We start from the raw sequence: 16,540 nt of genomic DNA, 5'->3' as shown, positions 1-16,540 counted from the left end.
TTGTAGTCTATAAGGTTTTTGGGGTTTTTTTTGGTGCCTTTTTGGGGGTTTTGCTTTGTCATTAAGGAAATCCAGCTTTCCTCAGATCTTGGAACTGTAATGATTCTAACTAACCTCTTCCAATCAATTTTACATGATAGCCCAAACAGGGCATATATCTTTCAGGTCAAAAATAAATGTCAATCTGTTAATGCTCTGTCCTTCAGCATGAATAGTCAGTAGTATAAAATATGGAGAAGGGTTAAAATCCCATGCAGCCATGAGTATAGGCTTTTATTTTTTCAATGATTTCTACTGGTGTTGCTTAGTTTATCATTAATTTTCTTTTAAATAACTTACTCCTTTATAAAAAGTATAAAATTTGAGTTCAATGAAAAAAGAATTCAATACATTCTTAGCTAAGTTTATTTATAACTACACTTTCCTGAACTATTCAACTAGTTGATTCATGAGTGCTCCCTTGGATCAAGAATGTAGGAAGAGGAGTTCCCACTGTGGTGCAATGGGTTAAGAATCCAATGGCAGCACCTTGGGTCTGTGTTGCCTCATCTGCAGCAGGTTGCAGCTGCAACTCCAATTCAATCACTGGCCCAGGAATTTCCATACACCATGGCATGGCCATAAAAAAAGAAAAAAAAAAAAAAAAAAGAAAGAATGCAGGAAGAGCTAAGGATATTCTACATACTACAAAACCATCACATATCTTTGTTCATTTTGCAAAAAGTAAAAATTAAAAAACAAGCAAAAAGATCCACCAAAATTAATTGATGTCCTTGAATTTTTAAAAAAAATTTTTTTTTTTGTCTTTTTGCCTTTTCTAGGGCTGCTCCTGTGGCATATGGATGTTCCCAGGCTAGGGATCTAATCAGAGTGTAGCTGCTGGCCTACGCCAGAGCCACAGCAATGCAGTATCCAAACCACGTCTGCAACCTACACCATAGCTCACGGCAACGTCAAATCCTTAACCCACTGAGCAAGCAGCAATCACATGGTTGCACAACCTCATGGTTCCTAGTCAGATTCATTAACCACTGAGCCACGACGGGAACTCCCCTTGGATATTTTTGAGAAAGAACTAGATTGACTATAGAGTATGAAAAAATATTATGCTGGCACTACATATACTGAGTCATATGATTTTTTAAAGGTCTTTTCCCCTTGTTCCCAGGTTCACAGAGGTTCCTAATCATATGTATTTCTCACACCAGTGTTGCCTTAACGAGGTTAACACTAAGTGGTTCTTACTCACCACTACATAGATCATACAGATATTTTAATTATGTCATTTTACTTTTTTGTCAGTGTTAAGTAGTGCTCATCTCATTGGAGCCATTTCCCTTGATGAGACTGACAAGATCTTACTACTGCCCAAGAATATGCAGTGGCATCTGCTGTCATTGTAACCCCATACTTTTTCGCTAATTCTCATCTCCAGCAGCTTGCATTGCAAAGTCTATCATTATCTAATCCATGCTTCCAGAATCAATGAATGGGAATTGCAAGGGCAGATTAGGTTTAGTGAAGTGGAAGAAGAAAGGCCAATTCACAAAACATGACCTAGAACCCAGACTCACCCACACGTTGTTTAAAAGAACTAGAGCATCTACAATCAATAGTAAATTAGAGAATTAGTGAAAAAAGTTTATGGCACAAATCATGTAATTAAGGAACTTTTTTTTAAATTTGGAAAATTATTGGAAAATAATAGACTCCCTTGATAAGTCAACTGTATAATGCATTTGTCTATGGAAAAGGCCAGGGCTCAGTGTGATATATGTGCCTATATGCCTAACTTTGATGATCTGATTATTATTGTCACCTTCTGAGATGTCAGAAAATAGACTGAAAAGCATAGCTGTAGTTAGTCTGGATAAATTTACAACAGCTTGTCACAACTTGCAAGACTCACTTAGGTTTGGAGGAAAATAACCTCCCATTTTCATCATACACATACACATTCACAAAATGATGTGAATTCCTATAACTCTTCTGATGTCCCCATGCATGTGACAGATAGCAGTAATAAGATTCCTAGGGCCAAGAGTCATATCTGTGATTAGTTACTACATTTTTCAAAGGTTAATTTGGGAAGGTGAAAATATTCTATCAAACCAGAAATTCTTAAATGAGTTCTCATGGCAAATGCTTTTTATTAAAGTGATACCTCACACTGGCACTATATATCCAATTCGGCTGGGGATATTCTGCTCTAAATTCAACTTAGAAAAATTAACTTAATAGTTTGTGGACTGGGAGTTTGAGGTTAGTAGATGCAAACTATTGCTTTTGGAGTAGATAAGCAATGAAGTCCTGCTGTATAGCACAGGGAACTATATCCAATCACTTGTAATGGAACATGATGGAAGATAATACAAGAAAAAGAATGCATATATATGTATTACTGGGTCACTTTGCTGTACTGCAGAAATTGACAGAACATTGTAAATCAACTATAGAAAATGAAAAAAAAAAGTATCTGGACCAAATATGTTGCCTCCCATTTCAGTAAAGTATAGATGCTGCTGCCATTAAGCCATCAGCCATTGCAGCTTCCTGATGGTTGCACCCTGAGGGGAATTCAGGATGGGAAAAACAAGATACTGGCCCTAGATAGTTAAGATACATATCAAAGGAATAATTTCCATAAGCCCAGATTCTTGCATCTTCCCATAACAGAAAAGCCCTAAAAGCATTAACTGTTTTTTTTTTTTTTGTGATTAGCTGCAATCTTTTGATGTTTCACTATATATATATATATATATATATATATATATATATATATTTTTTTTTTTTTTTTTTTTTTTTTCAGCAAAAAGTCCTATATATCCTGGCTCCTCTCTTACCTCTTTGGAACAGTTCCTCAGAGCTGTCTCAGAGGCTACTTTCTGGGCTGTACTCCTCAGGTCACTGAGGTAAGGTTGCTGAAACATAACTCTCAAATCTAGGTTGTGCATTGTTTTTTTGTTTGTTTGTTTGTTTTTCCCCCAGTCAATGAACACTTGTTGGAATATCTTGGCCAAATTTTACAGGACCAGTAAAGTTATTCTTATTTCAATGACTGTCAGCCCAGTAAGGATTGTAAAACAATACATTTCAGAACAATATATTACTGTCGTTTTTATTTTAGGATGTATTATAAATGTAAATTATCATAAAATGTAACTTACAGTAGATACATATAAGCTACCTTTTCTGTCATTAAAGACCATTAACCTTTTTAGAGGTATTTCTCAACTATTCAGCAACTTCTTTACATTTTTGTTCACCTTAACTCTATATAATGTGATATAACGTTTGATTAGAATACTATAACTCCCAGTAAAGTAGGCTAAGTAGAGAATAAAAATACTCTGTACCCAAAATAGATACCACCATGGCAAGTTATTTTCCCCAAATGAAAACATTCTCTAGTTCAAAGTGAAAGCAAATGACATTTTGTAGCAAATTTCTTTCTTTTAAAATGTGAAAACACATAGTGATGATGGGTTTTTTTGTCTATTACTCAAACTTTGCCTAAAATCCAAAATTCTCTTCTTAATATTTGTGATCTGTGTTTTGCTAGATAGACATAATGTAAATAACCACACGTGGTGATATTAATAAAGAACTCTATACTCTTACAATGAATTATTTAAAAAACCAACAAATACTTAAGCTGTTAAATTCTGTCAAGACGTTTGGCTGCCCTTCGAGGAAACACTGAGCTAGGTAATCAGAATCTCCAGGAAGGATGGTTCTTGAGGGAGTCTGCCTGAAAAGTGTTTATATAATTCTGAATAGATATATTCTTTTTAAAATATGTATTTTGTTTACTTTTGTCCAAAAAAATCAGTCTACATACTTTTCTTTTATTCCCATCAGGGGTAATCAAGATACACTCAAAAGTAAGCCAATATTTCAAAACACTTGAAAACATCCAGGGATAAAATGACCAGTTAAATGAGGGAAGACTGAGTCATTACTTAAAATAGTTCATGTTTAATTAAAAAAAAAAATATGTCGGAGTTCCCGTCGTGGCGCAGTGGTTAACGAATCCGACTAGGAACCATGAGGTTGCGGGTTGGGTCCCTGCCCTTGCTCAGTGGGTTACGGATCTGGCGTTGCCGTGAGCTGTGGTGTAGGTTGCAGACGCGGCTCGGATCCCGAGTTGCTGTGGCTCTGGTGTAGGCCAGTGGCTACAGCTCCGATTCGACCCCTAGCCTGGGAACCTCCATATGCCGAGGGAGCGGCCCAAAGAAATAGCAAAAAGACAAAAAAAAAAAAAAAAAGTTGCTGAACTAAAAATTTTTAAGAGTTCAATCCAAATTAACTTACTGTAAAAAGCTCAGAATTCATTCATTAATGTACTGAGTGCCTACTATATGATACCATGGAGGCCAAAAACCAGTGAATGAAAACAATCTAATTGTTGAAAATTCATGACCAGTTAAAATAATACTGTTACCTTAATAAAAGCTTTTTTTAAATATTGGCTTTGGTTTTAAATAAAAAATGCACTTATTTTTTTGTACTTGGGCAGTTTCTATCTTTGCTTGTATATGCAGATGGGCTGGATTCTATATTGTAGGTCTTAATATTTACTGATGTTTATCCACTTATCAAAATAAATGGCTTAGAAAATAGAAACACTGATGCTAACATAAAAAACACAGATCCCTTTAGATGTAAGGATTATTCTTTTAATAGTGAACCTTTGTGCTTACCTCATCTGCTTATAGGCAAGAATGGCGAGAAATAATAGAGTTTTGCTGACTGCCCATCATGGGCCAGGCATTTAACTACTATTTCTAGGCAACAGGACCATGTTTTGTTTCTTTTATTTCTGATAGGTTTGAACAATATGGAATTGTCACTTTTTTTTAAAGACGTTTATTTTTTCCATTATAGTTGATTTACAATATTCTGCCAATTCCTGCTGTATAGCAAAGTCACCCAGGCATACATATGTATATATATTCTTTTTCTCAAATTATCCCCCATCATGTTCCATCACAAGTGAACCTCATGTAATTCCCTGTGCTACACAGCAGGATCTCATTGCTTATCCACTCCACATGCAATTGTTTGCATCTACTAACTACCAACCCCAAACTTCCAGGATTGGGATGGATGGAATTGTCACTTTTGAAGGTAAAAAAATGGTTAAGCATGGAGACATCATTATCTCCACCCTATATAATATGATACAGAGAGGTTTACATGAGCAGCTAGATTGCACAGCTCATGAAGGGCTGGGCTATAATTCAAACCTACTATGTTTGACACCAACACACACACGCCTTCCAAACAGGAAAGAGGATCCTGTGACTTACTTTAAAAATGTTCATTTCCTGTATTTTTAGCTCCTACATTATGGGTAGGGGTGGGGCAGGGAACACGTGGAGAAAAACCCATGAAGATAAAAAGTTGGGATATGATCATAACTTTTAAAGAATTCCAGTCATTTTAGGGCTGTTAGGACATGACATGATCAATTTCCCTCATACTTTCTTCTTCCATCAATTAAATACTTATTATTCCTACTATTGCCAAATGCTGGTCTAGTTACTGTGGATATAGATGTAGACAAAACAGATAAAAACCTCTTCCCTGAAAAAACTTATATTCTAGTAGGGAGAGGAGAGACAGTAAGCAAATAAGTAAAATCCATATTTCAGATAATGATAAATACTAGGAGAAAAATAAAGCAGAGAAGGAAAATGGGAAGGCTTGATTTGGAGGAGAACAATTTAAAATAGGGTCGTCAAGGGAGATCTGAGAGGATAATATTTGATCAGAGACTGAAAAAGAGAAGAGGCAGCAGGCACCTGGAATTTGTATCAGGACATATCAGGCAGGGACTGGCAAGTACAAAGGCCCTGAGGCAGCAACCTGCTTGATATGATAAGTGTCAGGGTAGAGTTCCTGAGACATATAACAGGCGATGAAGTCATAGGAAACGAAAGTATGGCTGGAAGAGGTCCTGATCCCTGAAGGCTTTATAATCCATTCTAATGGTTGACAGCCACGGACCATACAGAGCAGAAACAAAGCATGATCTGATCTGTTCTAAAAGCATCACTCTGACTTCTGTGCTGTGAGTAGATAGGCAGGTAATGCCAAAGTAGGCAGACTGGCTAAGAAGTCATGTCTATAATACAAGCAAATGATGATGGTATTTTGGACCAGGGTGACGAAAGAAGAGTTAGTGAGCAGTAGTCAATTAAAAAAAATTGTGTGTATTTTGAAGGGAGAACCAGAAGACTTTGCTGATAAGACTAGATGCATAAGCAAAACTGAGGAGACAAAAAATAGCAATACCTATAACAAAAACTGACTTTATGTACCAAACATGACATTACTTTTTCATATGATGGACTGGCACATTCTGCTTAATGACACTGACCAAGGGAGAAATGTTACACTATTACAGAGCAAAAGAAAGACAGACAGACCGAAAGAAAGAAAATATAAACTACCTGATGCATTAAGTGTTAAGGACAAACATTTTATCCATGTACCTTGGAAGAAATTTTCTTTAACATAGAATAAAATTTTAAAGCAAAAACAGCTGAATGGGAAAATGTACCAGCAGAAAAATTTCCTTAGTGTTCTATATGACTGAAACTTAGCCTAGTCTATCATATCCAGTATAGTATGTGCTCAATGATCTTTTTTGAAAAAACTGAACAAATCCGGATTTTTCAAATAGAGGTCTCTTCGTTAGGAATTGCATGTGTTACATGCATATGAAAATTTCTGTATTTGCTCACATATGACTATTTTTAGCCATGTCCTTATGTTTATTTTTCAATGGACATATTATTCCTTGTTTTAGAATTATCTGGATATTAGCCAGAAACAAAGAAGGAACATTATCATGCAAAATCACCTTTATCTTTTCTTGACTTGCTCATAAGAGCAAGAAGTGTGGCAAGTGCCTACCTAGTGCACTTTACACTGTAGGTACTCCTGGATTATTTGTTGCACTAAACTGAAAAATGAAAATACTATTCCAAATGCAAATAAATGATAAAAATCCTTTTCTTCTAGATAGTCTCTTTTATTAAGCGCCTTCATTTAGGAATGCTTTCTCTGCTTCTCCTTGTGCTATTTGAATTCTCCATTTAACATACTGATCTGAAATGGAATGGCTTGTAATCTAGCAAATGGATTAAAAATGCACATGACTAAGATTTACTTCTTTGACTATTTTTGACTTAGTTTCTCCTGAGCAAGTTAAAGGAATTATACTGCAGAAATCCATACCAGAAAAAAAGGGCTGCTTTACTGACAAGAAGAATTGCTAAAAGATACAAACGTATAATTGCACAAAATTTCTAGATATGTTCAATTGGTAGAAAATAATACAAACTCAGCAAAGTACATGGTATTCACTAAAGTTATTATTTTATTCTAAAAAATAATTTCAGAATTATAAGTTCATAGTTGATGAAAACAATTATGATTTAACTTCTGCATAGAAATGCATGAAGTCCAATAGTAATTCTAGCTATTAAGTTAAAGTAATTTTACATGGTAAATACTTTAAAAACATGAAATACAGCCCTATAATAATTTTTACTAGAATGTAGTTAAAAGTACTCATTTTATAGTTCATTAGTACTATAATAATTTTGGATTTACAGGTTAGCAGACACCAGTTTTTTCCCACTGTAATAACATTTCCTAAAACTGCAGTGATTTATTCCTGCGATTCCAGTGATTTAATTCAACTTTGGACGAAATGCCTTTCTATATTTTGAATTGTTTATGTTATTAACATATATTAGTTTATTATATATTATGATGTATGATTGCACATACTTTAAAAATATGAGACCGTATAACAATCTATTAATAGTATTGCATTCAAGTGGGATAGGGAAAAAAATCCTGCAACTCTGTATTATTGATTTCATTATATAAACTTTGTAACCTGGGGAAACCTGAGCCACAAACTTATGCAACTTGCTTAAAGCAACCTGAATAAAAGCTGGAACTAGAAACAGAGTGTAGCTTCAGATTCCAATCAGATCCTCGCTAATATTTTTTTGTATCAGTTAAGAAAAAAAAAAAAGTTAAATATGAAAAGATAAAGGAGATAGGAAATAAAATATTTTAAAAATGTGCACATAATGTTAAATTTAACAGCTTATTAAAAAACAGATACATAAAAAGTCATAGTCAATGTACATAACTATATTATAATGTAAATTAGATCTTATTGACCATGAAATATTTGATTATATAAATTTTTTATCTTTTTTTTTTTTTTTTTTGCTTTTTAGGGCCACACCTGGGGATCGAATTGGAGCTGCAGCTGCCAGACTATGCCACAGCCACAGCAAGGCAGGATCCAAGACACGTCTGCAACCTACATCACATCTCACAGCAATGGTGGATCCTTAACCCACTGAGCAAGACCAGGGATTGAACCCAAATCCTCATGGATACTAATTGGGTTTGTTGTAACCTGCTTAGCCACAATGGGAACTCTCTAATTATATAAATTCTAAGTCTGATTACCTCCGTATTAACTTCCACATAAACTAATATCTATGGATAGTAAATGTAAGATTTTTAAACTCTGAGGTTTTAAAATAAACTCAAAGTAAAAAATCTGGTAGCTTAATCAAGATTTAGAAACTGATGGCAAGAATCTTATACATGCTTTTAAAATTTAAGCAGTACTTAATAAATAATGCTACATTATTTTCCTATGGAATTTTCTGAAAGTGCATACAAATGTTTGCAAGTTTGCTAAAAGAATTTTCTCTTGGAAACTTTAAACTGAGAAAGGGTACTAACTTAGAATGAACCTATGTTTTTCTAATGATAAAAGGGTAGCTACATGTTTTTGTTAGTTGTTTTCATTTGCTTTGTTGCGATTTCTAAGCTGGGGTTGTCAAGAGTTTTGACACCATATTTTGCCAGCAGGGTTAAACAAGTCTGAGGCTATCACTTACAAACTGAAGATTCGAATCAATCTTGTAGCAGGCAAAGAGTAAAGAGAAAAAGTGAGTGTGGGGGGTAAAATAAAGGAACGTGAATAAGAAAAGAGAAAATGAAGTGACTTTACGTTGGTGGAAGAGTAGAATGAATTGTGCATCAGTCCTATAAGTTACTGGTCCTGATTTAAAAGTTAAAAGGTCCACAGGTAGACACACACATACAGAACAGAATTTTTGTAAATAAACCTTTTTAAAAATTGGAGTTTGGGGAGTTCCCATCAAGGTGCAGTGGAAATGAATCCGACTAGGAACCATGAGGATGAGGGTTCGATCCCTGGCCTCGCTCAGTGGGTTAAGGATCCAGAGTTGCCATGAGCTGTGCTGTAGGTCACAGACACAGCTTGGATCTGGTGTTGCTGTGGCTGTGATGTAGGCCGGCAGCTGTAGCTCCGATTCGACACCTAGCCTGGGAACCTCCATATGCCACAGGTACAGCCCTAAAAAGACAAAAGACAAAAAAAAAAAAAAAAGAAGAAAATTTAAGTTTGAATTAGAAACCTAAAAGAAGTTACTCTACACTATACCACAGGTCTCCTAAAACCTAAAGGAATGAACATATTATCAAAAGTCCTTAAATATCCAGGAGCTTCTTTTGATGTATAGACCCTCTTGAAGTAAGAAATGCATGCCAGACAAGTGCTGAGTTACAGACGGCATGAAGACGTGAAGAAGACTGGCATCAAGTGGCCCTTTGCCCAGGGAAGCCTACACAGACACGAAGATTTGCACTGAACAGTTAAATCTGAGTATTTAGTCATCACACTATCCACGAATGTCCAGATTTACAAAAGACACATACACAAAGCTCATTAATCAAGTGATTCTGTAGATTAGCTGCAACTCTCATATCCAGGTGTCATCACATACCAGGCCCCACTTAAGACATAAGGCTGTCAACACCTGTGCCCTTAAAGCAGGCCTTATGCAAACATTCTATGTAGCTTCATTACCGGTCACCTACTTGTCAGCAAAAGGAAGAAGAGGATAAACAAGTATTAAGTCCCCACACACAGCCAGTCTCAGCAATACATTTCTGCTCGCTGTATAGAGCTCCATGGGCTTAGACCTGTAAGAAAGATGAAATGCAGCAAGAGATCCAAGAATTTGCTGAATGGTGAGCTGAAGGGAGATGCCGGAAGCAGGATGAAAGACAGATCACTTAAGGGCACAAGGAGCCCAACTTGGACAGGTGTTGCACAGCTCTGGCATTCTGGGAAAGAGCAGCGGGTGGACCAAACAGATGCACATCCGTCAGGAAGAAGGAGCTGGCTCTGAGCAATGGTCCCGGGCAGGCTAGGAGGTGGAGAGGCATTGTGGCACACAGCAACAGGCCCTGCAAACCGTGGCTACAGCCACAAACCAAAGGATAGTCTTCACATGTATACAGTTCAGAAAGGACTGCTGCTATATTCCACTGGCTTTAGGCACCCCCATACCCAATGGAGGGCAGTCCTGTTGGCACTGCCATCTACTCACGAAAGGCTACTGATGCAACTCTCCTGTGATGCCTGAAATTAATGAATGTAATTCTTCTACTAAAAATATATTCAAAATGGAATGACTACTTCAACAATTTTGGACCTAAAAATCCTATTTTGAAAACATGATAATTTCTAAAAGAAAAACTTCTTTGAAAAAAGTGTATAATGGGCTGTTAATATCACAGTGCTTCTATGGTGATAACTATGCTTCATTAAGACACTCATTTTTTTTTTTTTCAACTATTAGCATCTCTCCATTAGGCTAAGTATACAGACGTAGTGTTAGAGATAATATTTGGTTTTGAATATGGGACAAAATTAGGAAGCTGCTCACAAGGTCAACACTAGGAAGTCAGCATACCATCTTGGAGGAAAAAACACCAGACCAGAAGCTTTTCACAAGGAAGAGTTGTAAAACAACATAAATCCCTGAGGATGACTGAGAGGAAAATGTTGTGGTTATAACTAAATGCTGAAGGTTTTTAAGAAAAGAAAATAAAAAGATTTTTAGATACAAAATGCACTTCTCTTGGGTCTCACTTTTTCAGTAAATTTCCTTCGTATGTATTAAAATGAATGGCTTAAAAATTATAGCACAAAGAATTTTTTTCTGTGTAAAATGTTTTGACTGAGTTGTTGAAAGCTCTTGAATAAGACTAGGTCACAAAGAGAAGATGAGGAGCTCAGGCAAATAGCAGACATTCAATAAATAGGTCCTGAATGAATGAAGAAACTGAGAACTGAGCTAGCCTAGATACAAAAGTAACACAGATTAGCCTCTTGAAAGCCAAAGGGCATTTTGAATTGAAACTAATGAGCAGAGTTCAGGGAACATGGGTCTTCTCCAAATCCTAGCTCTTTTAGTGCCCCAGGTTCCACTGAACGGAAAGGACCCTTAAACTACCACAGCTTCTGCTTTCTTCCTCCTTTGACAATTGCTTTTCCTCCAGAAGAGGCCATAAAAAGGTACTCTGTTCTTGGTCCACCTCATTGTTGCCTTTGGCTCGGTCACCTTGATGTGTTAGTTTCCCCTCCTATGTTTCTTTACAGTGGAGAGGAGTGGATCTTCCCCTGCTGCTGGTCCTAGGGATGGGACAGAATGTATATGTGTAGATACATTGGCACGGGAAGCATGTGATATGGTGTTCAAGGGATCATACACCACCACGAAACGATGCAGGTCTAGGTGCTAGTGTTAGCTGGGACAACTGGCAGCATGAGTGCAGCATGTGGCTGCATGGAGGAGCATGCTATGGGAATATACCTTTAAGAATTTGTTAAAAGTGCGGTGTTTCACCCTGATGACAAGGTTGTATACAGAAAAGATAAGGTTGGGAAGTGTACTGTGGAAGAAAGACACCCAATTTGGTGGATGGGATATAGTTTTGCAGTGAGGGTATGGTTTCGGTCAGGCTATACAACTGGTCTTTGTGAGTTCCTAGATGTCAGACATATGGGTAACTTTGTGTTCTAACACATTCTGTACCAAGCTTTTCAGAGCTACAGCAAATTCTGAGGTGAAGAGAAATGAGCACAGTCATTCAAATGTGTAAATATATTAGAGTCTTTCTGAAAGACAGTACACTGATTAATGGAGAGATTCCCATACAAGCCTATCACCACCATAATAAATACATTAAAAACACTGATGACAATTTTATGTACTATTTGTCTTAAGAGTCAGAATGATGGCCTGGGTGATCTTTCAAAGTGTCTTCTAGTCTTAAAGTTTCCCCGTATCATTCAGTATTAAAAAAAGGTTAACCACCAAAAGGCTGTATGGGTCTTAACAAGAAGACAAAGGGGGCCTAAAGTGTCATGTATGACTCTGGCCACACCCACACTAGGCCAGAAAGCAGACAGTTAAATCATTTATTCATGGAGTTCAAGGAAATGAATGAAAGCACTTCAGGCTCAGTTATCAACTGGACATGTCTTTTGATCTCAACAGTACACTTAATTTCATCTGGTGTGTATAGACTCGGCATAACTATAAAGACAAATACTGTCTCAATTTGTGAAATCCCAGAGGCAGGATGAAACTCCTATCATTTTGATTTGAAGAGAAGAACTGTTTTCTGTGAAGTACTGTTTTAATTTCACTTTACCGCATACATATGAGCTATATGGCAAGACTGTCAGGGACTCTGCTGATATATTGACATTTACATAAATTAAAGGCAATCATCCTAATCCAACATACAGAATGGTGAAGAGTCAAATTCAGGTAAGAAAAATCACTTATTAAAACCCTGCCGTGATCACCTAAGAATAAACATATTCTTTGGAGCATGAATTGCAAACAGTGAGGTGTTGGTATTGTCCTAATTTTATTCAGTTATTTAAAGATTCAGTCTTACCAGTGGGTAAGGGACAGTTATTTCTTCTTTTTGATTCTTGCTCAAGGAAGAATGTAAAAGTTACATAAACATTTTGCTTGGCTGAAAGAGCTAATGAATCCAAAATACTTATAAAGATGATGCTTTCTGAATCACTGGGAAAACTAAATGGCACATCTGCTTATTTGGTTAAAAAAAATCTCTTTATCTAATATGACTGGCATCAATGATTCATAAAATTACTTCAGTTCAGAATTTAGCTCAGGAGCAAGAGGGAGATGAATAGCCCTACTAAATAAAACCCTCTAATCAGCTATCTACCTTTACACTGTAAAAAATAATGACTGACTACTCTAGCAGAGTTAGGTCAGTGCGCTAATATAAATCGAGACCACACTTTAATAGTGTCAGCTGTTCTATTTGACCAAAGAGGAAGAAGTCAGCAGAGGTGACTGGCAACTTCTGGTCTATAGCCATTTTATTTCCTAAATTGCCTATATGTCTCCTTGACCTGAGAATTTCCAGGTTCTTTATTCTATAATAGGAACGCAGGTTTTCAAAGCTATAGCTTACTAATGCCACCTATAGAATTAAAGCCTGTGTGATACTATTAGGTGATAATCTTTCTGAATAATGTTTAATTATCTGATGAATCATTTCTCTGAATTTGTCTTGTACGTCCTTTCCTCAAATAGTTCTTTCCTTTCCCCCATTCTTCTTCTGGAATGGCTTCTAGTTAAGTGGCCTATAGAAACTGAGTTACATACACCAAATTAAGAATACATAATTATAAAAACAAGTGAAGCAAAAAGAACACTTTTAAAGCAGCCATGAGACCAAAAAGTGGAAAAGTATTTGCAAGTATGTGTTTAGTACGTGTGTGCAAAAGTGCTAAGATGTTTGCAGAAATGCTGGCAATGACTCATGTATGGAGCTAACATAACCCAGGCAAATGACTGGAGATCAAGAACATAGTAGCAAAGTGTATGAAAAATCGAGGTTAAAAAGGCGGCCAAATGCAGAATTCCATTGAAACCCACTTGAGCCCATTGAAAGTTTTAAAAAATGGTTATTAAAAAGTTTTTTAAAGGGAGTTTTAAACTCCCTTCTTGAATGTAAGTTGTTTTCTAGGCATACATTTTGTATTTACCTCTTGGCTGACAAAATTACCATGTGATATTATGATCCCAAACTGTCGTTACTAGTTTAAAAATCACAATGTGCTTGTATACATGCTGTTTACAGTTTAAAGACAGAGAAAAGACTGTAATCTGAAGAAAAACGGACAAAATCAGTACATATAATTAAAACAATAATGTCCTTATAAAAAGAAACATATTTTTGTGTCTCAGAATAAGCCTAGTTCCTAAACTTTTTAGTTATCTGAAACAATTTTTTTTCCCCTAATATATATGCATCTCTGAGTTGGGGTTTTCTATTTCTGATTTAATCATACCTTTCACATCTTCATCCTCAATCGTTGTATTTGAACTCTCAGTTGACTCCTGTTGAGAAGAAAACACTTTTAAAGTTGCAAACAATAGCTTAACTTTTCTCTCTCTCAAAAAATTGGTGAGTGATGTATATATCATGCAAAATTCTTCAGCAGGCTGTGTGCATATGCTGACATGCAAATGGACAAATACGTTAAGTGGTTTTAACAGAAATAAAATGCCAAATGCTGCAAACATGTCACAAAGGGAGTACTCTGGTTGCCTCATCCCTGAAGCATGATAAATAGAGGTGACGTGTAGGAGCAGCAGATGTATGCAACTTACTTTACGAGCTGTGTAAGGATGTGGTGTGTTAAGAGTACCCATAAGGCATGATTTCTCTAAGTATTGCTGAGGAACTGAATATATTAGCCTAATGAATTTGAACCTTAAAAAAGATCATTTTTATTTTTAACTAATTAGTAATTAAATTAGCCCCTTCTTTGTGTAAGGCACTATTATCAATAACTGAGCACTGAGTTTATAAGCTATTTGCTGACTCAGCTGTAAGAAAAAAGCATTTCACTGAATGATCTGATGAAGAGATTAGGGGTACCAAGCTGAGATATGCTGAAAGTGCTTTTAAGAAGAATTTCCATGTTTGTGACCAGCACAATGGAATTATGTAAATAATTTACCCAAGGAAAATTAGATTTTTTTTCATTCATTTTAAAATTAAAACCTGGCTGTTATTGTTAAGAACCTTACTCCTATAATAAAAAGACAAACTGTAAATGAAGCTGCAGATTAATAAGCACACTTTAAAAATACACTATAACTGTCAGTATAAAGATACGTTCCTCAAAATGGTTTGATACATTTTTCCATTAATAAAATATTTTCTAGCAAAGAAATTTAGTAATATTCATAAGAAAGACCCAATTTTCTACTTGCAATGATTAAAGGCTAGTGCCGAAAAAAAAAATGGAAATTTCCAATCAACAGCTATGTGTTCACTGATGAAAACCAAATTCTGGAAAATGATGCAAACATCAGTATACTTTTAGACATTCAATATTCAAAAAAGGGATCAATTTATATAAGTATCCTATATAATATTTAAGCCAAAGGGGCAGACTAATTAAAGCTATATCCAGAGTCTCCACACACACAAAACCAAAGCAAAGGGTCTTCATGCATTTCTTAAAGTGACCTAGTGCTCAAATTTAAACTCAAGATGAAGGTAAACCCATGCACTGTAAAAAGAAACTAAGACATGTAAGCAAGATATATCATGCAACAACTCTTACAAATGGTATAGCTAGAACTATCGAAGTGTCCACTCCAGCTGCTACTCTTGGTCTTTCACTTGCTAATGATATTGAAAATAATTGTTCACATGTGTGATACTCCTGACTACCTCAGGTCTTTTAGGGACTTAGAACATTTTAAGTGTCATGACTATAAAAGACATCTCATATTAAAGAACATAACACTTCATGTCTCTTTAATGATTTTAATATTGAACATCTAAATGTTAAACCAGAGGAAAAGCGTTTTCTAAAACTTTAACACTCTTGATAAAAGTAAGGAAAAGTAAGACTATACTGTACTTCATATTTGAGAAAAATCTAAAGTATTTTTACCTCCTCTTAGAGATACAATAATGGATGAGAAGTGATAAAGTTGAAAGATGGAATACATTCAGAAACTGTCTTTTCATTCTACAGATATGTATACAAGTATTGTTATTAGTTAATGTGCTGTGCAAACAATTTACAATGGATAAAGAAACATCAGTCTTTCAGGATACACGGTTGAATGTCTGCTACTGAAATGCATATAATTCAACAAAAACAAACATATTTCACAAGGAGTGAAACTCTGATTCTCCTCAAATTCATGCCAAACAACAAAAACACCACCAACGACAGGGAATTAAAAAAACAAAAAGCAAAAAACAAAACAACAAAACAAAACACTATGACAACAGAATAACTAAAACTCAAAAGCAAGATTAAATTTAAACGAATACCTATGAACTCAAGTTGATTTTTTTGAAGACAGCAGAATGATCTAGCAAGAAATTCTACAATTTCATGCAGAACATATCTAAAGTACAATGTGCACAGATAGGCATGAGGGGAGAAAAACAACTAGATGGAACTGCTTAAGATACACAGTCATCAGTCATCTCAAAATAAAGACTTGTTAACCGGACTTTTGGTGACTAGTGGTATATCAATCACTTCTCTTTCCAGATGTCATTCATTTTTTGCTTTGAGGGAAATATG

The 16,540-nt window shown here is 35.7% G+C and overlaps 1 protein-coding gene across 26 annotated transcripts in view; it reads right to left on the bottom strand.

Moving 5' to 3' along the window:
* CAMK2D (calcium/calmodulin dependent protein kinase II delta) overlaps nt 1–16,540 on the bottom strand; it is a 304,904-nt gene that overhangs the window by 25,250 nt on the left and 263,114 nt on the right. For all 26 annotated transcript variants that reach the window (XM_047798686.1, XM_047798680.1, XM_047798687.1 and 23 more), the window contains one exon: nt 14,270–14,318. In XM_047798686.1, the coding sequence (XP_047654642.1) occupies nt 14,270–14,318 (49 nt within the window). The remainder of the gene's footprint in view (nt 1–14,269; nt 14,319–16,540) is intronic.

Source organism: Phacochoerus africanus, chromosome 10 (genome assembly GCF_016906955.1).
Source record: "Phacochoerus africanus isolate WHEZ1 chromosome 10, ROS_Pafr_v1, whole genome shotgun sequence".
NCBI classification, from domain to species: domain Eukaryota; kingdom Metazoa; phylum Chordata; class Mammalia; order Artiodactyla; family Suidae; genus Phacochoerus; species Phacochoerus africanus.
The sequence above is the reverse complement of the archived record's forward strand: the minus strand, read 5'-3'. Positions and strand labels throughout refer to the sequence as shown.